Raw genomic sequence first — 25996 nt, forward strand, 5'->3', positions numbered from 1 at the left:
CAGTGGTGCGAACTTTGCCTCCTGCTGCCCCGCCGCCAAGCCGAGCCCGGGCTGGGAAAGTTTCCGGACTTGTCAGTCGCGCGGCCCGCAGCCACCTAGAGCCGAGGAGCGGCCGCCTGCCCCGGGGGGCCCCCGCCGGGTCGGAGGCCGGGGCCGCGGGGGATGCGGCGCGGGGGCGCGGCTCGGTGGTGACGCGGCGGGCGGGGACCGGCTCCCGGGGCCGGGCGCGCGCGGCTGCGGGGCCAGGGTGCCCCGGGGACCCGGCCATGGAGCAAGACGCGGGAGCCGCCGGCGCGGCGCCTGAGCCGGAGCCCGAGCCCGCTTCGGAGCCCGAGGTGGGCGCGGGCATGTCCGAGGCGTTCTCCCGGCTCTGGACTGACGTGATGGGCATCCTGGTGAGTTACCTGGAGGCGGGGGGTGGGCGGGTCGTGGGTCCCCCCGGAGCAGGGCAGCCTCTAGGGGACCTTGCGTTCCTCCGCGCTCGCCGACTCGGCCAGCCCACCCCTTGGGGGTCGTCCTTCTCCGGCTCTAGTTCTTAAGGGGTTAAATCCACAAGGTTTAGGATTTCAAAAACCTAATTAAAAAATAACCAGCCACAGATCACATCAAAGATAGATGTTTGAAACAATCGGGTTGTGGTGTTGCCGTGTAATCTGGGACACCTGCTGAGAAGTTGGTGTGGAAAAAGACAGAGGAAGAGTCTTTCCAAGGCTGGATGTAAATAAACCGTGTTTGGCTGCTGCGGATTTGGGAAGAGAGTGATTTTACTGATGTTTATCTCTGCACCGTTTGTTGTCTGAGCAGGAGAGGAAAACAATTACCTCCTTGCTCAGAACCACAACAAGTTAACTAACATACTCTGCAGTTTTCAGTTTGTAGAATTACAGGATATTTGTTATGTGTTTGGGGCTAAAAACAATAGGGCTTATTTTGCTAAATCTGTATTGTCATGTATTTTGAAATATCCAGTAACTAAACCCGCCCCTGGATTTGGCATAATTTCTGAAAAATGGTTTTTAGGCATGGAAGATGAAGCTTTAACTTGTTCAGGGTTCCGTGCCTTGAGGAGTTAGTAGATTTGCTTTGATGGCACTGTAGAGAGGCAGGTAGACTGGAATCAGATGGGCGGTAGGTCAGGCTCCTTACTCCACACATAGGTAAGTACTTCTGGCATCTTACTCCACATATAAAAAGTCAACTTCAATGTAAAGATTTGGAATTGGCTATTGTGGAAGCCAGTTGGAGGAGGCTCTGTATTTACTTGGAGGTTTTGGTGTTTTTTGTTTTTTTTTTAATAGAAGGAGGTATAGTTTGTTGAAAGAAGCTCTTTGGGATTGATGAAACCATTTTTACCACAGTGATTCAGCTCTTGGGCTTTGTAGTGAGTGAGCCTGGATTCAGATCCCAGACCTCCACGTTGACTGACTGCATGATCTTGGCCAAGGTACCCAGCTGCACTGATGTTCTATTTCATCACCTGAAAAGTGAAGCAAAGAAGATATGCTTCTTGGATTTTCTGAGATTTAGCTAAGTTGATATATAGCTAGTGCTCAGCATACTAGTATTAATAGAAGGGGGCAGCAGAGGAAGAGACGGTTAGACGGCATCTGGGACGTGAGTGAGCAAACTCAGGGAAATAGTGAAGGACACGGAAGCCTGGCATGCTGCAGTCCATGGGGTCGCAAAGAGTTGGATACGACTGAGCAACTGAACAACAATAAGTAATGGCTGTCTTTTTTTTTTTTTCTTGCAAATAATCTTGTGGCTCATCTTTCCAGAGATCCTAAAAGTCCCAGTTATTCCATCTTCAGGTGTCCTTTGGTATTAATGATTAGTCCTATGCAGAGAGCCAGGGAAGGTCAGTCAAAGAATTCTACCTGCTCTTCTCACTCTGATATTTTATTTTACTTATTTTTTGAAAGCAGATTTGTTCAGGGAAATACACACTCCATAGACAAGAGTGTTGGCCGTCCCACAAGGGCGCTCCAATATTTTAAAAATATATATTGAGAAACACTTCAAGTTACGCTATTTGCATTTTCTGAACATTACTGATGAATACGGGCCTTGAGTGAAATTCCAGAAAACTCAATGAACATGGATAAAAGTTGTGGTGATAGACTGTATTTTAAGTTCATGCAGCAGAAGCTTATCTTGCTATTTCTTGCTTAGGTCTCACTGTAAATTTTTAGTCACTGAGAAAATTGGTTTGCATCTCTTAGTACGGTGTGGGCTGGGGAGGGAAGCCTTGGAGGGGCTCACTTATATTGAAGTGTGGGCTCAGGGTCGTTTGGGGGTGGGGATGGCATGGAGCACTTCCTGAAGAGTGACTCTCCCTTCCCTGGCAGATTCCAGCACTGTTGGGTCAGTCGTAGCAGAGTGTTCTTTGGCTGAGTTAGAAGACGGGGTGGGGCTCAAAAAGCCTAAACCTGTTATTCCAAAGGCCGATGCAGGAGAAAAGAAAATATGTACTTCTTACAGAGCTAATATTTAGTTCTGTGTGAGGCTGAAAGACGGTAACGGTTGTCCTAAACAGGTAGTGCTCACTCCTGCTTTCCCATCTTTTGTAAGATCTTTTCCTTTAAATCTTGGGCATCAAGATTGTTCCACAGGCAAAAGGCAAACGCAGAGGACATAAGCTTACCTCTCCTCTGTATGGGCCTATGAGAAGTCACTAGGGGAAAAGGATCTTTATTCTGTGTTGAGGATGCTGTCATCCAAGTGTTTATAAGAAACTATCTTTGGAAAAATATATCATGACACAAAACTGACGTCAGACTTTGTCTGTTCTTACAGAGATAAAAGACACTTCATTTTGTATTTAAAATATGGGATTTAACAATCATCTCTCAGCCTAGATGGGCAAAGTGATTTGGGCACTAGAGGCAATGTCAGGCTGCACCCCAGGTTTCTGACCTTCACCAGTCAGGAGCACGTTGCCATGATGCTCCATAGTTAACTCTCCCAGATTAACTTAGTAGAAATGTGACTACATCTGGTATTGTAGGCAAAGGCGATTTGGAAGTTTGTGGACCTGTGGTAAAGAGTCCGCCTGCCAATGCAGGAGACTCAAGTTCTATCCCTGGGTCCGGAAGATCCCCCGGAGAAGGAAATGGAAACCCACTCGAGTATTATTGCCTGGGAAATACCATGGACAGAGGGGCCTGGCAGGCCACAGTCCTTGGGGTCGCTATAGAGTTGGACACGACTTAGCAACTAAACAATAACAACAAATTTGGAAGATTCTTTTTACCTGATAGCTCAGTTGGTAAAGAATCTGCCTGCAATGCAGGAGATCCCTGCATCCCTGTGTTCGATTCCTGGGTCAGGAAGATTCCCTGGAGAAGGGATAGGCTACCCACTCCAGTATTCTTGGGCTTCCCTTGTGGCTCAGCTCGTGAAGGATCCACCTGCAAGGTGGGAGACCTGGGTTCGATTCCTGGGTTGAGAAGATCCGCTGGAGAAAGGAAAGGCTACTCACTGCAGTATTCTGGCTGGAGAATTTCAGAGTCAGACAGGACGGAGTGACTTTCACTTTTTTATTAGAGAACTTCGGAGGGGAGTAAGAGGTAGAAGGGGAATTATACATCCAAGCATCATACTTAGCAGATTTCAGGCACAGTTGCTACTTTTATCTTTTAGATTCTTCTTAGTGTAAAAATGTGAACTTCAAAGCCTATTAGGGTTTTTAATTGAATGAGCACAGCTCCCCTTTCCTGAAGGGGCAGTCTAACAAGGAACACTCTACCATCTGTCCCCTGTTCCCCTCCTCCCCACCCCCCAGCCCGGATGCCCCAGCCCCAAACCCCGACCCCCCGTAGATTTTGTTGGTTCTGACCCAGGGGAGGGTGTTACCCCAGAGGCATTGATCTCAGTAAATACAGGGTGGTTGTTTGAGTTCATTAGGGCACATTTTGCATTCAGATTAATTCAGTCCTGCACAGTTCAGCACCAACTAGTTGCTTTTAGATAGTTGTTAACAAAACGCTTATTTAGGGAAGTAACAGTATAATTTATGGCATGAAAATGAGTGTGCTGGCATGAATAAAATGCTAACAAGTGAATATATAAATAGAGAACCCCTACTTACTACGGATTGTGCAGACCTAGAGGGCATTTTACCCAATTTTCTACCTCCAGGGCTTGGGACTTACTGACTGGCTGTTGAGAACATGATTTTGTTGAGTGAAAAAGGAAAAAAGCATGTACTCTTAAATGCAGGAGCCACTTCAAAATACAGTTCTGTACACTCATGCCCTGGCTTATAATGGGGTGCTTTTATGAAGAATAAATTTTCTTTATGCTGAATCTACCACTTGGACAGTTCCGCTGTGCAAACTTAAATTCTGGCACTTCCACTGAAAGCGTATTGGCAAACTGGGAAATGTTTGTAAACCCTGAGCAATTAAACCGTGATCTTTAGTCAAATACTCTGTTCTGTTCGCTAACTCGGCAACGTATGGTCTGCTTGGGTTTTCAAAACCTGACCTTTCAGGATGACATTCTTAGACTTCTGTTGAGATGTACAGAACTAGTTAGAATCCTCTGGGGGTTTTACTTTTAGTTTTACTCCCTTGTTGTTATTCAATTGCTCAGTCATGTCTGACTCTTTGAGACCCCATGGAGTGTAGCACACCAGGTTTCTCTGTCCTTCACTACCTCCCGGGGTTTGCTCAGACTGAGGACCATTGGATTGACTATGCCATCTAACTATCTCATCCTCTGTCCCCCTGGTTACAGACAAAACATTCCGTTTTCGTTTTTGGGGTTGGGGAGCCTAGTTTTTTGTTGTTGTTGTTGTTTTTTAAGAGTAGGAATTGTTGAGGTTATTAGAAGAGGTAGATCATATTTTCAGCCCCAAGTATCCATTTGGTGAATTGTGATGGTTCATAAAGTTTTCCTCCAAAATTGGAATAAGCAGGCATTTAAAACTTCTCCTTTGCTGGGAAGGGAGAGGAAGGGAGTTAGTAAGTAACTATTGTTTGCTAGATCCTGCAAGACGCACCTCCCCCAAACCTTACATGTCCCTGCTGTGTTGCTACAATTTACACCCATTTCCTAGCAATGCTTAGAAAATAGCCATTGTGTAGACAAACTCTACACAGATGACCTTCCCCTCTGCTCGTTGCTTTTCAGGCTACAGAAAAGTGTAGTAGGTTTATTTCAGTTAATAAACATAATAAATAAACTCTTTAGGTTATCTGCTAGGTTTATTGTATCTTGCTGTTTACTAAAGTCCTCTTCCTTTAAAAGACTGTCCTTCACTCTGTATTTAAGTGTGGGGGAGGGAAGAGGCCTGTGAGATCCCTAGGGGGCTTTTAAAATGCAAACACCTTGGCACCAACCAGTGTGTAATTTACATATTGTTGGGCGGCGTCTTACGGTAAGCCCTTTAGCTAATGACTTAATTTTAGGTCTTGGAATCTGAGCGTCAGCCCTAGTGTCAAGTATTCTGACTTCATCTTGATTTTATGTTCCTGTTAGGCAGCGGAAAGCCTATGGCTTTTACAGAAGTAGAGAAATCGCAGGGTGATCTATCAGGAGGCACTGAACAAAGAGACCCTGGATGTGAGCCCTCAGCTCCTTCATTTAGGTAGTAATGGAAGGGCTTGGGGCAGCAGAGTAGGGGCCAGAGCTCAGACCTCTCAATTTTCAATTATCTGCCAAAGACAGAATTAAGCCTTATAGTTCTGGCTGGGGCCCTTGATTTGCTATCAAAAAAAGACCCCCGGGGACTTCCCTAGTGGTCCAGAGGCTAAGACTCTGAACTCCCAGTGCAGGGGACCCGGGTTCCATCCCTGGATCACTGTTCAGGAAACTAGATTCCCACATGTCACAACTGAGAGTTTGGATGTGGCAACTGAGACCCGGCACAGCCAAATAAATAAATAAAATGATCATTTTTTTAAAAAGAGGCCCCTGTGTTAGGGGAAGCACACTGATTAAAACCGCCCACCCTGGCCAGGCACCATAGTAACCATTTGCATGAGTTGTTTTATGACAGGAGATCCTGATAAGGAATACGGAACTAATAAGCCGCCACCAACTGGAAGAGTTCGGGAAAGGTCTAAAGGAGACACCGCATGTCTGTCCACTTCCCAGAATCCGTCTCGCTAGCATCCATCTTGGCTGAGCGATGCATGCGCCACCAGAAAAGACTCTGAATTGGAGTGATTGGCCAAAGACCACTCGGAAACTAATCCCATCACCACAAAACCCAAGACTGCGAGCCACGCGGCAGAGCAGTTCTCCTGGGTTCCCTTACCCTACTGCTCTCCACCCGGGTGCCCTTTCCCAATAAAATCTCTTGCGTTGTCAGCACGTGTGTCTCCTCGGACAGTTCATTTCCGAGAGTTAGACAAGAGCCCAGTTTCGGGCCCTGGAAGGGGTCCGCCTTCCTGGACCACCAGCACTAAAGTGGCAGTGCATATTCCTAGCTTTCCAGCATCTTGCTTTCATGCTTTCTTTTGCCACTTTCTATCCTGAAACATTTTCCCCTGCCCACCTGGCTCGTTCTGCATCCTTTTCACCATCCTGACTCCAGCTTCTGACCAGAGGATGTCACCATGTGAGGAGAGGGACTGAATGCCAGTGCTGGGCGGGGCCCTTCCCATACTTAGCTTACTTGGTCTTCTCACTGCGACCATTGAGCAGTGTTGTCCCCATTTTACAGTGGAGAGTTAAATGTGCACATCCTGAATCACACAGATAGTGAACAGGGGAGCTGGGATTTGAATCCCCTGATATTTCCTGGAAATTAACTCACAGTTGCAATTTTATAGTTCATTCTTTCATATCTCTACTGGGACACTTCTTGAGTATTGGAAGAAAACTGATAACAAAACTAGACAGCCTCTTACAAAGCAGAGACATCACTTTGGCAACAAAGGTCCATATAGTCAAAGGTACGGTTTTTCCAGTAGTCATGTATGGATGTGAGAGCTGTACCATAACAAAGGCTGAGTGCCAAAGAATTGATGTTTTCAAACTGTGGTGTTAGAGAAGACTCTTGAGAGTCCCTTGGACTGCAAGGAGATCAAACCTGTCAATCCTGAAGGAAATCAGTCCTGAATATTCATTAGAAGGACTGATGCTGAAGCTGAAGCCCCAATCCTTTGGCCACCTGGTGCAAAGAGCCAACTATTTAGAAAAGACCCTGATTCTGGGGAAGATTGAAGGCAGGAGGAGAAGGGGATGACAGAGGATGAGATGGTTGGATGGCGTCACCAAATCAATGGACATGAGTCTGAGCAAGCTCTGGGAGTTGGTGATGGACAAGGAAGCCTGGCGTGCTGCAGTCCATGGAGTCTCAGAGAGACATGACTTAGTGACTGAACAACAGCCAATGGACTGTCAATCTTTTTGCCAAAGTTTTTTAACTAAGTATTAACTGCACATACCCCTGGCTTCCAGAAGGACAAACAGCATCCACTGCCCCTTCCTTAAATACCTAGTTGTGTGGTGCAGTGTGTAGAGTGCTCCAAGGAGGCTGGAGTATAGAGTGAGGGGGTAGTGGGTTGGTCAGCCACGGTGCTGGTGCAGGCAGGTCAGTCCCAGAGATGCCTTCCACCTTGGGTCCTGGCAGTGAGTAGGTTTCCCTTGAGAGGTGTTCCCCAGTGAAGGTAAGGAGGAAAGAAGGGAGGAAGGGCCTTCTGGACAGAGCTGAGGGGAAAAGAGACGGGAGAGCACAGCCCACTGAGGTGGGTACTGGGTGGTGAGAGCTGAGTTAGCTGGCACCATTCTGTAGTCTCCAGTGAAAAGCCATTGCAGAATTTTAAACTGACGTATGACATGATCACTTTCTAGAAATGTGACTTTTGTGGGTGATGAGTTGGTGATGAATTTGGAAGAAGACTAGTGGTCTAGGCAAGAGAAGATGAGAGGTTTGTGAAATGTACTAGTTTATCTATCATCTGGCTTCTGTTTATCTCAATATTTTCTTCTGTAAGTAGTCAAGGATTGCTCCTGGTAACTTGCTTTCGATAAATTCTTTTCAGCTCAAGAGTAGGCTGGGTTAATGCAAGAGATTTTTAGAGATGTTGTAGTGCTGTGACTTTTTCATTCTAAAGAAAAATTGTCTATCTTGACACATCTATGTGTACACATATTTGCTTACCTGTCTTTGCCCTGGTGTGAATGATTTGTTTCCTTAAAAGAGGTTTATTGTTTATAACTACACACACAATGCTATAACCAAAGGATCTTTAATTCCATCTTGTAAAAGCTAATTCTAGAGGACAGTGAAATAGAGGGAAATGCTCAGTTTGGCATGTCATGTGTATAGGCTCAGTCCTGGCTGACTCTTTGCGGCCCCATGGACTTGTAGCCCACTAGGCTCCTCTGTCCATGGGATTTTTCAGGTAAGAAGTAGGTTGTCACTTTCTTCTCCAGGAGATCTTCCTACCCAGAGCTTGAACCTTAGTCTCTTGCATTGGCAAATGGATTCTTTACCACTGAAACACTTGGGTCGAAGAATACTTTATGCTTCAGACTTAACCATCATAATCCCGCTATATTATATGATGAGCTTACCCATGGTTTACACACATTCTTTTCTTAGGGTAGGAATAAAATTGATTTCAAGATAATGAATTTAGATGTGTAGAGGCTAAAGGTGTAAGAATTAACTGTACCTTTTAATATCAATGCAAGACTGTAAGCAGTAAACCTTCAGACTGATTTTGAGATAAAATGTATTTTTATGATGACTTGGAATTGTTGTTTCTCAAATAAACGTATACTAATTTACTAATTAACTTAATTTGGTAATGACACCTGAAATGTGTGGGTCTGCTGGTCGTTAGCTTTGCTGTTAGCCAGCTGTCTAGTGTCCCACCTTTTGTTTCATAAGATGTTTCACTGGATAGCATTAATTCTTTATGAGTTGAGATGCTTCCTAGAGATAACTTACCTTGTATTTTTTCTTGCTTGTCAAGTCCTGTCATAGAGAATCCGGCATGGAGGCTGGAGACTCAGGCATTGGAGTATCTTAGAGACACAGAACACAAGAGCTTGATAATGAGATAGTTTTTCCTCTCTGGAACCCGTATTCTTTCTTTTTTGAAGGGACCTCCTTTTGTCTTTCAACTTTCTAAGCTGATTGGTGAGAACATGGATACGTTTGCGTTTATAGTGATTGCTCTGTAGAGTTTTGTTCTGTGTGTCCATAGACGTTCTTGGCCGCTCTCCTTGGTGTCTGTGATTTGACTCATGGTTGGTTTTGTGGCTTCATCCACTGTTTGTTTGGTTTTACAGCAAGTAGTGAATGAGAAAGGTCCAGTGTGTCCACACATCACTCTGTGCCTGTTGTGGCTTCATTTTCTGTCCTGGTATGAAGAATTGAAAGTGGAATGAAAACTGAAGGAAAAATAATGCCTATAATTGTAATCTTAACTATAAGTATTATTGAAGGGCAGAAGAAAAACGTGTTTTTTTTTTTTTTTTAGTTTAGTATGTATCCTTAATCTTGGTTACTTCAAAATTTATCCTAATTTGGTGGACTTGATGACTTTTGCCTAAGACTTCTTATCAACCAACACTTTTTTTTCACACTCGAGGTAAAAAATGTTTTTATGCTTTTTTGGGCATTCTTACAAATTGAGTGTTTCAATATTATTTGTTATCAAGAAGAAAGGAATGTTCTAGTTTAAGAATAAGTAACTGTGCTATAGGCTTACATTCATTTTCAGAGGATTTTAAAGGCCTCTTTATAAGATAACCGCTTCTTGGCGTTTCGGCTAAAATCGAGTCCTGTGGTTGTAGTATGAGGGCCTCCCAGGGGGCACCGTGGTAAAGAATCTCCTGCTAATGCAGGTGATGCAGGAGACACGGTTTCAATTCCTGGATCAGAAAGATACCCTGGAGTAGGAGACGGCAGCCCACTCCAGTATTTTTGCCTGAAGAATTTCATGGACAGAGGAGCCTTGTGGGCTATAGTCCACGTGGTCGCAAAGAGTTGAACGTGACTGAGCACAGACATAAGATAAAACATTAACAATTTTACAAGTGTCCTTGTTTGGAAATATGAAGGTTAAAAAAATATTTTTTAAACAAAACAGCAGTGAGATACCCCTGCACACCTTTACCAATGGCCAGAATCTGGAACACTGACCACATCAAATGCTGAAGAAGATGAGGAACAACTGGAACTCTTGTTCGTTGCTGGTGAGAATGAAAAATGGTACAGCCACTTTGGAAGACCATTTGGTAGTTTCTTACAAAACTAAGCCTTATTCTTACCACCCAGTCCAGCAATTGCCCTCTTTGGTGTTTGCCCAAAGAAAGTGAAAACTTGAGTCCTCCAAGCAAAAAACTGCATACATCTATTTATAGCAACTTTATTCATAATTGCCCAAACCTGGAACCAACCAAAATGTCCTTCAGTAGGTGAATGGACACGTAAAGCTTGGTGGAAATTATCTAGGGATAAAAACAAATGAGCCATCAAGCCATCAACAGATGTGGAAGAACCCTACATGCTTATGACTAAGGGAAAGAAGCCAACCTGAAGAGATTTTTGATTCTGACTGTATGACAGTTTGGAAAAGGCAAGACTATGGAGACATTGAAAAGATCAGTGGTTGCCGGGGTCGGGGGAAGGGACGGATGAGTAGGTGGAGCACGGAGAATTTTTATAATGATGAATAGATGTTCACCAGCAAGAGTGAATCATGTTGCGTGCTTTGCATTTGGGGTGATTATGATGTGACAATGTAGGTTGTAACAATTGTACTTACCACTCTAATGTGTACAGTGGATTTATTTCAGTACCCCAGGCAATCCTCATATTTTCAGTGGACACTGAGTTTTCCCAAATTTAATTCAAATCTGACATTTTTCTGCTAGTGTTAGGTCCTGCTATCTACTAGCTGAGTCCCAAAGACTGCCGCTATTACAGTTGCCAACCGCCAAGTCCAGATTGTTATGTGTGCTTTCGACTGGCTGGCTGCTGGGTTCCATTAATTTGCTAGGGCAGCACTCAGAACTTGGGAAACCCAATTTACTTGCTAAATCAACCAGTTTTTACTTACTGGGTTATGGGATTATAAAGAGATATAACTTAGGAACAGCCAGTTGGAAGAACCTTGCTTAGGGCTAGTATGTGGGGAGAGGGTAGAGCTTCTGAAACCGTTTACCTCGGACTGGGACTCGAACCCACAAGGCCAGGACTCGAACCCAGCCAAAACCCAGTTTGGGACTCTAACCCATGCAGCTGGGACTCGAACCCAGTCAAAACCCTGCTTGGGACTTGACCCAATAATCTTTTAATTAGAATTACTCACCTGTTCTTTGTGTCTTTGCACAGAAGGAATTCAGTGAGAAACAAAGTGATTGGTAAGAAGTGGATTTATTCAGAGAGAAACACAGTCCACAGAGTGTGGGCCATTGCAGAGGGTGAGTGGGCCCCAAATTGTGGCATGGTTAGCTTTTATGGGCTGGGTAAATGAGTGGAAGGATTATTCCAACCTATTTTGGGGAAAGCGAGATTTCTAGAAATTAAGCCACCTCCCATCTTTTGGTCTTTGCTGATGGGCCTTGGAACTGTCCTGGCACCTCTGGCTATGTCATTTAGCTTGCTGATGTGTTACAGTGAGCGTACACTGAGGACCAAAGTCTAGACGAAGTTGACTTGTTCACCATCTTGGACCCATTTGATTCTAATCAGTTGACGTTGTGTCCTCGGGCTGTGTCATTGTTTCAAAGCTTGTGCCCTGCCCCCTTCTCTCCTGTTTCACTTCCATGCTCTTTAGGGCACCTCTCTCCTTGAATCTCCACATAGTCACCAGTCCAGAAGCTCTCAGAACTCTGTCTTTTTAGGTTTTTATGGAGGCTTCATTATATAGGCAGGATTGGCCTTTGGTAACTGCACTCAATCTCTAGCCCCGCTTCCCTTCCAGGATACCGAGAATGAGATAAGACTGCAAGTGCCTAATTTCTAATTTACTTGGTCTTCTTGGTGGTCAGCTCCATTCCGAGACTATCTAGGAACCCCAGCCTAAGTCACCTCATTAACAAAAATTCAGATGCCTCTGAAGGGACCCCCTAATGAATGACACAAGATGCTCCTGTCATTCCAAATTCAAGAATTAGGAGCCCTGTACCAGGACTGGGAAGAAGACCAAGTATCTGTTTCTTTTAAATCACGACATAATTGTAGGGGATATTGATAGGGGACACGACTGAGCGACTTCACTTTGACTTTTCACTTTCATGCACTGGAGAAGGAAATGGCAACCCACTCCAGTGTTCTTGCCTAGAGAATCCCAGGGACGGGGGAGCCTGCTGGGCTGCCGTCTGTGGGGTCGCACAGAGTCGGACACGACTGAAGCGACGCAGCAGCAGCAGCAGCATGCATGTTTGGGGGCAGGAGACATATTAGGAATCTATGTTTCCTTTAATTTTGCTGTCAGTCTGAAGCTACTAAACGATGAAGTCATAATACAAAAATAATTAGATTTTGTTTATCAAGAGAAGAGGAACAGGATGAGCACATTTGGAAACAAGAAAAAATTGTTTAAACACCTCTTAGAAAACTGAAAGTTTGTTTTGTAGGGGAGTAAAGAGAAAAGGAAGCAGTTCAGAGTGGCTTTAGATCTTGGCTTCAGCATTTCATGACCTAAGCAAGCTCCTTAACTGTTCTGTGCGTTGGTTTCCTCATCAGTGAAATGAGGACAATAGCCACTTACATTATTGGGTCTGCTCAGATTGATTCAATCCCTAGAAGTGTGCATGGCATATGGTAAGCAGGTCATAAATGTTTCTTATTATTAGCTGTTAATAGTTAAATCTTTAGTTGGAGCGTGAATTAATTTGCCTTCACGCTCATCTTTAAGTGGAGGGGTGGTCTGATACCACATATTCAATTTAGGATTGGGATTAACTATTGATTTAATTTGTTTTAATTTAACTTTTTTTTTGATGATTTAATGTTTTTGATGTTTGCCAAATGTCCTTTTTAGAACACAAAATTTAAAAACAAATGCATAAATTATTTCAAAGTATTAACCTTCATGTTTCACTTTAGGAAACTGGTGTTAAAAATGTTACGTGTACTTAAGAGAGAGAATGTATGGGACTTGTGAATAAGAAGGGTTTTCTGGAGGCAGGAAGGTATTTGTAATGAAAACATATTTTCAGCTTAAATGGTTGTACAGATCGCTATTTTTCAGTTCTCCTGTGACTAAGTATCACAGTAGCATGAGATCTTTTTGCTAGTTGACTTCTTAGAAACATGTAAAATATTAAAAATATCCACTTAACTAATGATTTTATTTTTTGAGTTCTGGACCCATGTAACTGTACTAAATCTACTTTTAGTATCTTGAAATGTTTTTGTGAAATATTTTCCCAAGGTTTTGTTGAATTAACCACTGTTTTTGCCCAGGTTGCTAAGCATTCATTCTGTGTTTTTACATCTTAGTTAAGACTCTTCCATCGCCAATCAAGAATTTATAAAAGCATCATATGGTAGTGTCCCCACAAGAGCCCAAAGCAACCTGCAGACACATTATCAGTGTGAACTTGATAGAAAATGAGATTCTTTGTGTTTGAAGGAAGATGATGATTATTATTAATCATTATTAGATAATATGCCGCTTATGTACATTTTAATTAGGGAGTGACTTCATTATGCATTTATAGAAAATGTGAAACTTTGAGAAAGTCTATAAAGATGAACAATTTTATGTTGGAAAGATAAGACATCATTTTTAAAGCAGATTTTATCATGAAATACAGTTTTACTAAGAACTTCCCACAAAAATGTAGCCTTAGGACATAGTCTGCTGGGGAAAGGTCGTTACTGCCTCTGCAGCATTTTGCTTCTACTTACGTAACATGTGCTGTCCAGGTGATGACTTAATGAAAGCCTCTCATAACACTGGTGCCTGGTAGTGATTTGCCCTGATTAAGATATTATGAAATGGAGGCTATGCAATGAGCAATAAAGTAAATAGGTGTCAAAAGATACATGAAAGATACAGTAAAATCTATGTGATGTTACTTTAGCACTAGCAGAGAATTATGTACTATTTCAACACACCAGAATGTCTGCTGGTAACCCCCTCATTCTATATCAAAGAACTCAGCTTGTCAGGTCACTGAGAGACTGCACATCCCAGATCTTGTGTCTTTAGAAAACAGGATCTCTTCCATGGTGGAAGAGCTTCCATAGAAACCTGAGGGGAGTCAAGTAGAGTGAATCTACTCCTTAAGCATCAGGAGATTATTCAGCAAGTCACATCCCTTACTCTGTAAGTACTGCTCATAGAAATTAAATGATAATACTTACATAGGCATATAACTCCTTACGTTTCATGGTGTGTCCTTACATGCATCGACTGGTTTAATGCCCTTATAGCTACTAGAAACTCAGTTTGTTGGCAACCACAATTCACTCGTCTGTTGAGTAATCCAGGGTTCCTGGTTTCCTTTTCAAACACACTGACATTTCACTGCCCAAATTTCAATACCCATAATTCAGCAATTTCTGATTGTGGCTTTTGCACATTCTAGGCCTCTAAGTTCATCTATTTGATCTGTGAAATAAAGGTAAAACACTGAAGTTATATCTTTGCAAATATTTTCAAATGCTTCTCTGAAGTCAACCTGACCGAGCTGGTTGTGGGCTCTGCTATTCTTTGATCTGAGTTTGGAGGGAAAGCCAGAAAGTGATGCCCAGTCAGCGTTTTCCCATTTTCCATCCAGGTTGCCTGGTCCCTGAGGTCGTGAATGCTATATTGTGGGTCAGTGTGGCAAACACTCAAGACTTTGCAGGCTCATCTGTCCTGAGGAGGCAGAGAGAAGCACAAACATCTGGTGGCTCATTGTTACCAGCTTGCCACGAATTCTCGAAAAGTCAAACTTTAGTTCTCATGACTTCCAGTTTGTTCTACTGTGAAAAACAGGAAGATCCACTTTCACAGACTCCTGTTGTCAGCCAAAAAGTTTTTCAAGCTGCAAAACAGTTTGGTTTTTTGCTACTAGATTCATCTGTGTATATGTTTTAAAATCAAGATTTTTAAAAAGACACACACACTGTTTGTATACCTGTTGACTTACTTGCAGACAAGGTTCAGGGTATTCTGTGTCAAGTTCTCACATACAAAGAAGAAAATCCTGGGTGAGAGTTGCTCGAGGGCTCTGGTTGTAGATGGTTCCCCAGAGGATCAGCCAGAGACCAAGTGAACAAGCCAAAGCAAGATTGGTTTAAATCCTGAATTTGCTAGTTAGGTCAAGATAAGTAAGTCCTGACTTATGCAATGTGTTTGGCAGCAGGTGCTGATAAGGTTCCAAATGTTGTTTTGGTAGAAAAATGACTTAGCAAAATGAATGAGGGCTGGAGTCAGTGGCACGCTACCTTCTGGTGTCCCTAGAAGATCTAAATCAAAACAAGCTTTCTTAGTGCAGAGAAAAGCATGCCGGTGCTGCAGCAGCGCCTTGGAGGTGATTAATAGTCACCACTGTACAACTGGGGTTATAGCCAACACTCTGAAATATCTTTGAAAACTAAATGTGATCACCTTTTTTTCTTGTATTTTTAAGGCACTACTTCTTAGACCATTAGCAGTCAATTAATGGGTTCTTTGGTTTCTGGTTTTCTAACGCTTTGTGTATCTGCTGTCCTTTAGTAAATTATTATTTTAAAAATATAAGCCTATGTTCTTTGTGGCAATGTAGAGAAAGCATGCAGATAGAATCATTTTTTTTTTTTTTTCCTGCAAACCAAAGGAACTTAGAAATTCAGTTGTCAGCAGATTCTTTGGAGGACTTCCTTTCTTCCTTTATTGATTCCTACACAGCTCTACATTCCTCGCTTCCTTGAAGCTTCAGAACTCACTGGATAGAACAAAGAACATTCTACAGTTTGCTGCCCAGTCAACCATTGTAATTTTTTTTTTTTCTCCCTCAAGGAATTTGGAGGTTATATTTTTGTGAGGTAGTTGGAACATTCTTTCAAACTTGAGTGCTGTAAAAACTTGTTTTTAATGCCATTTTAGCAAAGCTGCTATGGAGCAAAAAGATACTAGTAGTAATAGCAATAATGTTGTTGGCAGCTGATGTAGATTGACTGATGGATCATGTACTATGTACCAAACATTCTGCTAAGCTCTTTTCATGCATTATCTCATTCCATTGTCCCTATAGCCTTGTGAGGTGGTGGTGTGGGTTGAATTGTATCCCCCTCAAAGAAGATGTGTTAAAGTCTGGACGCTCAGTCTTCATCTCAGAATGCAGCCTTATTTGAGATAGGGTCTTTGCAGGTTTAATCAGGTTAAGATGAGGTTGTTAGAGTGGGCTCTAATCTAAAGTGGGGAAATTTGGACACAGTCAAAGGCATCCACAGAGGGAAGATGCTGTGAAGACCCATGTAGACAGAACTTTATGAAAATAGAGGATGACAATGATGTGTCTGTTAAGCCACAAAATGTCAAAGATTGCTGACGAAACACTGCAGCAAGCTAGGAAGAGGCAAAGAAGGATTCCCCTACAGGTTTCAGAGGGAACATGTGAAACCTTGATTTGGGACTTCCTGCTTCTAGAACTATGAGATGGTATGTTTCTAAGTCACCCAGTTTGGGGTACTTTGGAATGCAGCAACCCTAGGAAGCTGATCCAGGTGGGTGTGCTGGGTGTGTAGGGGAGCAGCTGCTGGGAAAAGGAAGCAGGCATAAAGAAAGCAAAACTTTTTCTAGTTTTAATATTTTGCACTGACCAACACCTTGACTGGCAGGAGAAGGAAAGTTGACAAAGTAGAGCTTCAGTGAGAAACTGACCAGGGCAGCGCAGACACCTGTGCAACAAACGCTGATTGGGTGTAGGTGGATTCCACCAGGGATGAGGAAGACAAGTTCCTCTGTCCCTCTCCCAAGTGCTAGGGAGTGAAAAGAGGGCCAAAGTAGAAGGAGGTGTTTGCTTGGTGAAGATCCAGCATTTCCCATCTGATGAGCCAAGGAATGAAATGGATGGGAAATTGCCTTGTGTCCCAAGTTCCCATTAAATAAACCCTCAGGCCATTGCTTTCAAGTTTTCCCTCTTCCTACCTTTATTATTACTCTCTCTCTCTCTCTGTATATCTAGTCCCTCTTTGCTCTGCAGTGGCAGAATTGAATGACTCCTCCAAAGAGGACAACACTTCCTTGCCCCTGCCCGCATCTCAACCACTGCTCCAAAGAGAAGTTGGGAGAGGATGCAGAGACAAAAGAGACTGTCATTCCAGCTAGGGGCCAATGAGCTCGGGGTGGGAGAAGGGTCAGAGAATCTGGCCAAGGGTTTTGGGGGGATTGAGTCTACGTGGCCCCAGGAATGTTGGTGGTGATATCCATAAATATCAGGTTGTGTTTCACCCTTTGGGCTCACCCTTGTGTTTTCTGCCCTGTGTCCTTCAGAGGGAGATGAATGATGGTGTCCCACAGGGACTGTGTTAGGAGAGGAGTGATAGAGGCTTCTGGCGGGATGAGAAGGGGAAGACAGGATGAGATGGTTGGATGGCATCACCAACTCAATGGACACGAGTTTGAATAAAATCGGGGAGTTGGTGATGGACAGGGAGGCCTGGCATGCTGCAGTCCATGGGGTGGCAAAGAGCTGGACATGACTGAGCAACTAAACTGAACTTAACTGACAGAGATTTCTGGATGAAAATGTTGCCTCCACTTGAAGCTTCTCCTGACACCACTCTGCTCTCCTGGTCTCTGAGCCAGTGTCAACTGCTGTAGTATCTTAGCTATGGGTGGTTGCCATTTCCTTCTCCAGGTGAGATAGCTAAGATACCACAATTTGAGGAGTCAGAAACCATTCCTTATGGAATTGTTGAGGGTCAGGAATGAAAGTATGGAGAAAATGGAAATAATGTATAGTGTGTTTTATTTTAATCTCTGTGAATTTTTTGCTGGACATTTTAGTTAAAATCTTATGGGATTTTCATCCTAAAAAGTTTAGACCCTGGGATAAACTAGTTTTAATTCCCACCGTTTGTTCAGAATAAATGCTTTCAGAGAACTGTTCTTTGTAAAGTACAATAAAAATGGGGAGCTAGAAAAATTAAATTTCCTACATCATCTGTAGCCCATCCTGTTAGTAATGAACTGCTCCCCATAGTACATAACCATAGATTACATTTCCAACGCGAGTTCAATGATTCAAGCCAAAACCTTCATCACTTCCCTTTGGAGACTATTACACAGCCCAGTAGACATCCTATTAAGAAACTTCTGATTTGCAGAGGAAAAGGAAAATTTTAAAGCTGAGACTGAGAAGGAAGATGAGTCACGGTCCCAAAGGAAGAGGGCTCCAGAAATTTTCAGAGATGGTCCCCAGCTGCCACTTCTTCTGAAAACAGACTCACCCCAGGGCTGGGGGAAGTCAGTGGAGTAAGCGCATGGAACAAAATGCAGTCCCTTCAAAAACTGACAGAAGAATCAGTAATTTGGAATCAAGCTCAGCAATGGGTAGAAAAGGGCTTAAGAAACCTCATTAATGTGATATGATGTTAAAAATGCAAAAGTTGGCTGTCCTGAGCACACTTAGAGTTTGTGGTTCACTATGTAAGAAGAATATAAAACCAGAAATTGCTATAGTTGGGGCAGGAAGTGACTCAAGGCCGAAAGGAAGGTTCTCTTGGTGAAAGGTCGAGGTGAGAGTCCCTTCTGGCTGGTGGCTCTATCTGTGATTGACAGGCTTGCTGACAAAGTGATACGGTGAGTATTGTTTCCAAGAGTTTTGACACCAACAAAATACTGCAAAATAGCAACAGTGAAACATGAAGTTAATACTATTTAAATACAGGGCTCGCCCCAACCCTCCATCCCCCACCCCACGCACTATCACCCACCTTCCCATCCAAAAGTAGAGTGTTTCTGGCAGTTTTCATAAGCTGACCTCCTGCATTGAGAGCAAAGAGTCTTAGCCACTGGACTAGCATGGAACTCCAAAACTTTTTAAACGTAGGGCCCCAATTGGTCTTCTCAGTTTTCTTGAAATTTCCAAATTCCAAATTTCTCCTCTGATCAATTAGAAAAGGCCTTCAGTTCCCTCTCCCGCTTCCTGTGTGCATGATCTTGTGTTAACTTCTAAAATTAGACTTATTTTCACACTGACCTCATTGCTTCTCTCAGGAAGCACAGTGACGAAAAGCTGCAAGGTCACTATTGTAAGATGTCATTTGGCTGGAGTCCCCTCTGCTCAGCTGACCCACGTGGGCAGACAGGACTGTTCTCAGATTCTTGAGAAACCAGACCCCCACTTCAGACCCTGTGGTGGTGGGAGAATTCACACCTGAAAGAGGCAGATCCCACCATCCAAATGATGGTTGATGGCAAGGGGAAGAGCTTTATTCCCAGGCTGCTATCTCTAGTTGGTATAAACAATAGCATAAATGCAGTCTGTGGTACTCAAAAGTCTGATTCCAAATAATATTTACATGAAACTTCATGTATAAAAGGCTTAGTGGGGAATAATTGCCAAACTTAAATGCCTCAAAAAAAAAAAGTATCAAATACCTCTGTGTTACTCTTCATAAAAATAAAGACTTTACAGATAGTGGCATCCAAGGCTTTGTTTAGACAATTCTCGAATTTTGGTGCTTGTGATACTAGCTAGGCTCCAATCATTGGTGATGGACAGGGAAGCCTGGTGTGCTGCAGCCCATGGGGTCGCAAAAAGTTGGACACGACTGAGCGACTAAACTGAGCTCAATACTAGCTAAGATTGTTACTGAGCGTTTACTGTGTGACAGGCACTATGCTAAATGACATCGGGGGTTATTTCTTTTCACTTGTCACACTCCTATTGAGATGAGATGAGATGCAGGTACTGGCATTATCACCCCATTTTACAGATGAGGTTGAGTGAGGTTAGGTATTACTTAAGGGTCAGGGGCTTCCCAGGTGGTCAAGTTGGTAAAGAACCCAACATAAAAAACACGAGTTCAATCCCTGCATTGGGAAGTTTCACCTGGAGAAGGAAATGCCAACCCACTCCAGTACTCTTGCCTGAAGAATCCCATGGACAGAGGAGCCTGGCACGCTGCAGTCCATAGGGTCGCGCAGAGTTGGTTGCAACTAAAACAACAACCAAATTCTTTCTTAAGCTAAAAGCATAGGAGAGATCACATCAGTCTTAAAACAGTTGAGTGAAGCCATGCCCATTCTTGACTTGTAAGTCCTAGTCATCCGAGGACATTGGCCCTTCAATGGTGCTGCTGCCCCAAAAGCTGTGGAGCCAAGGCCCTGCTTGAGTGTGCAGGGACACAGAATGAAACACACCGCTCCTGTTTACATCCTTGGCCTGGGCCACCCGTTTCTCTGTAGCCTGCAGGATTTCCTCAGGAAGCTGTCCTGGCAGAGGGCGGGCCGGGGCTGACCAGGATGTGATGATCGCAGCCCCCTCTGCCCTCCAGGGTCTGCGCTGGGGTCAGGCCCCGACCTGTGTCTGGACCCACCCTTTCCAGTGCTCCTGCTCAGACTTGGGAGAGGGGAGTTGGTGGGAAGACACTGAGTTTCTGCCCCCCTGGCACCCAGCTCCAGTTCGCTATTTCATGCTCCGGCGTGAAGAACTGGAGTAAAGAGCTTGGGAGGGGACACCTTCAGAGGCCACCAGAGCCACGGTTGGGATCTCCAAGCCTCAGCTTTCCCCACAGGGCCACGAGCGGTGCCTCCAGTGCTGAGCTGTGATCCCAGCCTCGGACAGAAAGGATGGCTTGGATGATGTACCGCTTCATCTGGCCTGGCCAAGCACCCAGGCATGGGCTTCCTCAGTTGTGGTTGGAAGGATGATTCAGCCTACACTTGTGTGTGCAACTTGGGAGTCAAGTTAACTAGCTGTCACTTTTATTTAAAAAATATAATGGAGGGGGGCCTTCTGTGGAAGGCCTTAATAGAGGACTTTATAATTTAGATAATCAGAAAGGTTAGCTAAGATTTGTTAACGCCCAACTGCTCTAAGTCCACACTACTAGAATGGTGAAGTCAGGTTTTGGGGTAAACAGGTGTGGCTTTGAAGCCTGGGTCCGTGCTTCATGTGCTTCATGAAACAGAAGCCTGAGTATCTGTTCTCATTGGTGTGGAGTCAGTAAAACCTACATTGTCTTGTATGTTTTCAGTTAAATAACATGTGAGAATACTGACATATAATATAGATGTGTATCCTGTCTATGTATATGCCTATATGTATATAGATAGATTAATACATATATTTATAGGTATTTATATGCTCAATAAATGTTAAGTTCTCCCCTAGCTTTCATCTTTCAGCTTCCCCAACATACAACACACACACACACACACACATACATACTCCCCTCCCATTCTATTATCAGTTTATTCTACAAATTTGAATAAATGGAACAAAAGCCAATTGGTTTAAAGCCATCCATGTGATATCTGAAGCTACATGTCTGAAGGTTGTGTTCTGGAAGAGAAAAATTCATTCCTTTGTGGAGCTTTTATTAAATGCCTACCTGTGCTACCTTGTGACAGGTGCTACAAAGGATTACAGATGCATTGCCTTACAGGCATTGGCCTGGCAGAGCTAATATGTGTTGGGAAGAGTACTTAAATGTACAGATGTGAGAGAACTTGGAATAAAGACTTGGTAGGTGGAGTGAGTGCATAAACATTAAGAGAGGACACAACATGGGAAGGACCTGCCTTTAGATGTATGCCCTGCCATGGAAGAGGAAAAGACCATTTTTGGAAGCTGTGCTTATCATGGGTCTCTTGGCTTCTTATTCATAGCATTTTACTCATGATCATATCTGCTTCACACACTGAAATTGTTGCTACCTGGACAAAGATAATGTCACCATGGTACAGTGAAAGTTTTGAAGCTAGATAATTTTGGGTTGGTCCTGGTATTTCATAACATTGTGAGCACCAGTGGCGGTTGTTACTGCTAAGAGAAGTCACTGAGTTCTGAATGCACCGCACAGATGCTATTCTTCATTTGGCGATGTTGTCTCTGGGGCACAAAGAAATGGAGTAATTTGCTTTTTTGAGATGAGAACCTGGGATCTTAATCATTGCACTGTATTGGTTCTTCCCTTGACAAAAAAAAAAAAAAAGGAAAGGAAACCACTAACAAAAGCAAACCAAGAAAAACCTCCACAAACATAGATAAAAAAATTTGTTAAGTAACAAATAGTATTTTTCTTTTTGTAAATGGAAGGTGGAGGTGAGGAAAGATGTAGGGAAAGATCAAGTGATTTCTCAAATGTCTCCTTCTAGACAGAGTATTCTGTGGTCTTTTAAGTTTATCTGGACATCCTTTATTGAAAAAGAAATTGTGGAACATGCATAAAACCCAACAGGTGGGTGTTTTAGCTATCATCAGAGCTCTAGACGTAGTTGGCAAGATTTGGACTCAGGAAGAAATCCACGCAGAAGTAGTGTGCGGAAAGGTTTGAAATGTTAGTCCTGGACACTCATCTTCAAGTTCTTAGTTGAGTGTGGTGGGCCGAGATATTTCCATCTCAGATTTTTCCTTTCCTTGTCTTTGAATGGTACTGTCTTGGTTTTCTCCTATTAAATTCTCTCTCTGATTTGGAGTTATTTAGGGTCTCTTGCCTTTTCCAAAATATCTTCCAACCTAATAAGGTATTCTCAAATAAGAACGGAAAGCCTTTTGTGTAATAAATAAAATTTTATAGTAATAAAAAAAACTGGTGAAGTATGCTGCCAAGTGTCCCATGCTTGGTATCTTTTCCTTGGTTACCTCTTTGAATGTTGCTGTTAGCGTACCAGCCTCAGGGAACTATATTTTTCAGCAATGACTAATCCTCTTCCTTCTTCCATATTTCATACCTTTTAGCAGTTTGGTTGCCACAAAAGAGGGGATGGGAGAGGAGGCTAAAGTCACTAGGTTAATGTTTAGGGAAAAAAATGAAATGAGGTTGAAATCAACTAATTGAATTGACCAATAACTTTCTAGATGTTTTCTGAATTATTCCTGTAGAAAATCAAATGGACTTTTCTGCATTTTCACTTGAGTCATGTCAAGCCTCTGCGACCACACTTGTCTGTAGGGAGGTGGGGACAAGACCTGAGCTTGATCTGGGCGCAGAGCCAGCCAAGATGCCCTATGATTCATGGTGCCTCAAAGTCAGGAAAGATAGAAGTAGGGACGGGAAGCCTTTCACTCACCGTGCTTCCAGGAGGGCGGTGGAGTACTAGCAGTTGAGGAGCAGTGAACTTTAATGGCTATTTTGAAATATTTATTTCCTACATTTATGGCCTGATTTGCCATTGCAAGTCAGAAGGTCTTATTCTGGGGTATTCATTCACAGAGGTGGACGCAGGAAGATGCCCTGGAGGAGGGAATAGCTACTGACACCAGTACTCTTGCCTGGGAGATCTCATGGACGGAGGAGCATGGCGGGCTACAGTCCATGTGGTTGCAAAGAGGTGGACACAGCTTAGTGACTAAGCAGCAGCAGCAGCAGTTGTTCACAGAACTTTCTCTGTGAATCTAATATAAGAAAATGATTTGGCATTATTGAACTAGGTCATTTATGACCTGGATATGCAGAATGTCTTGAAATAGTCCTCACTCTTTTTTTTTTTTTGGTAGGTTTTAACATTTTATTTTTCTCTTAATATTTTTTTTAATAGTTGATTTACACTTTGTGACCCCCATGGACTATACAGTCCATGGAAGTCTCCAGGCCAGAATACTGGAGTGGATAGCCTTTTCCTTCTCTAGGGGATCTTCCCAACCCAGGGATTGAACCCAGGTCTTCCCATTGCAGGCAGATTCTTTACCAGCTGAGACATAAGGGAAACCCTGATGTATAGTATTAGCTTCAAGTGTACAGCTCAGTGATCCAGTGTTTATGCTCCATTTAAAGTTCTTACCAAATGAAGTCCTCCCTTGTTTTTACAGTATGGAATACTGCAAATACTTCTTTTCTGATTGTATGAGATTGTTTAAATCGCGTATTATTAGGTTGGCCAAAAAGTTCATGTAGGTAAAACCCGAACGAACTTTTTGGCCAGCCCAGTACATAAAGAAGCAGAACATCAGCCTACCACGAATTCAGAAACACTGGCATGTAAAAACCTGTTTACTGCCATGTGCTTTCATTTTCAAATTTGCACAGCAGAGCCAGTTCTTTAAAAGCCCCGTCTGTGTGAGTGGAAAGAATTTTCCTTTCATACTGGCTGTTTTGGAATCTTACGTTCACTGTGTTTGACTTTCTCATGTGTATGAAACTAATAAACTACGTAAACAGAGAAGTGCTAAGTGTTAGAACTAGCATGTCTTGGGAGTTTGTTTTTAATAAGCTGATGTAATTAGCACCTTGAACTGTGTATTCCATTTGTTTCTTTTGAAACCTTACAAAGAGAGCAGGATGGTGCACCTACAAAGGGCACCAGTATTCCTAATATTGGCCTTTTAAGTTGTGAAGTCCTGGGTATTTAAGAAGCTAAAACTTGCCAGTTACTTATAAATCAGATTGCTGAGGAGTAGATCTGTTGCTTAGAAAAAAAAAAAGTTACAACATAGAGCATCATTGTATGAACTGTTTATTTCCATCTTTCCCAGGGCTTGAGTGTAGTGCTTAGTACAGTGCTAATGGATTGGCATTTCATTTCATTCATTCATTCATTCATTCAGCAAATTTATATCGAGAGTGTTCTAGGCACTGTCTTCAATACTGAGCAGTGAACGAAACTCAGGGGAAAATCTCTGCCCTTCTGGACCTTACACTTTAGTCAGGAGAAAGAGGCTGGAAAAGATGTGTCACGCAGACTAATTTAGATGCTGAAAAGTGGTAAGGAGAAAGATAAGGCAGAGAATGGGGTCAGAGGTTGTTTGTACAGGGGAGGGAGGCTGCCATGGCAGCTAGGACATCCCTTGAGAAGAGGGGGTTGGAGTCAGCTCTGCAGCAGATGAGGGTAGGTAACCCTGGGAAGAGGGCTTCCCAGGGGGCGCTAGTGGTAAAGAACCCACTGCCAATGAAGGACAGGGTGAGTTCGATCCCCGGGTCGGGAAGATACCCTGGAGAAGGAAAGACAGCCCCCTTCAGGATTCTTGGCTGGAGAATCCCATGGACAGAGGAGTGTGGTGGGCTACAGTCCAGGAGGTCACACAGAGAGACGACTGAAGCGACTTAGCACACAACCGTGGGAAGGACACAACAGGCAGAGGGAGGAGCAAGTTCAATGTCCCGGCTGGAGCTGGTGGATTTGGAGTACGGAGGAGTCATGAGGTTTATTATATAATCCCGGGGGACAGTGAGCCTGGGAGAGGCAGGAGAGAGGCGCTGGTCAGAGGCACAGATAGGGAGGGTCTTTCAGTTTATGGGGGGGATGGAGCCCTTTAAGGAAGAGGGGAGTCTGAGGAGGGCCTTGGAGCAGAGGGACAAAATCTGCCTGGGTCCTAATGGCATCTCTCCAACTGCTGTGTTTTGAGGGTGCGCAGGGGTGAAAGGAGGCCACCCAGTAATTGGTTTCCCAGAAAAATAAAACACGACTGTTAAATTGCTGTGCTTCATGAATGGAAAAAGCGCAGCCCATTCTGATGAATCAGCATCTTAAAGCCAGGCAGCTCTTTAAGAAGTCTGAGAGCACATGTGATTTTCCTTATGGGCTTTCCCCTCCCACACTGTGGCAAACACTTCAAAAGGTGTCCTGTCCACATCACAGAGAAGAAAGTGAAATTGCCCCCTTTTTAATACAGCAATTGAGAAGCATAGAAAAGTGTGGGGAGGTGGAAAGTGTTTGAATGTTCATTTTCTTTAGTGGGAGTGTTGCTTTGTAAATCCAAGATTATGGATAAAAACAAGGGGGCCCTGTGAGAGCAAACGCTGGTATGGAGAACTTTAGATTTCACTGATGAGTAGATTAAAATGTTAGTTCTTTTTTTTTTTTTTTAGATTGAAGTATAGTTGATGTTCAGTATTATGTAAGTTATGGGTACAAATGGTGATTCACAATTTTTAAAAGTTATACTCTTTATAATTATTATAAAACGTGGCTATATTCCTCATATTATACAA

At 43.3% G+C, this 25996-nt stretch overlaps 1 protein-coding gene across 1 annotated transcript in view; it reads left to right on the forward strand.

Moving 5' to 3' along the window:
• The first annotated feature begins 266 nt into the window (after positions 1-266).
• The window catches only part of SASH1 (SAM and SH3 domain containing 1), a 193914-nt gene continuing 168184 nt past the window's right edge, over positions 267-25996 (forward strand). The window contains exon 1 of the mRNA XM_068985545.1: positions 267-395. Coding sequence (XP_068841646.1) covers positions 267-395 — 129 coding nt within the window. The remainder of the gene's footprint in view (positions 396-25996) is intronic.

The sequence above is a fragment of the Capricornis sumatraensis genome, chromosome 13 (genome assembly GCF_032405125.1).
Source record: "Capricornis sumatraensis isolate serow.1 chromosome 13, serow.2, whole genome shotgun sequence".
NCBI classification, from domain to species: domain Eukaryota; kingdom Metazoa; phylum Chordata; class Mammalia; order Artiodactyla; family Bovidae; genus Capricornis; species Capricornis sumatraensis.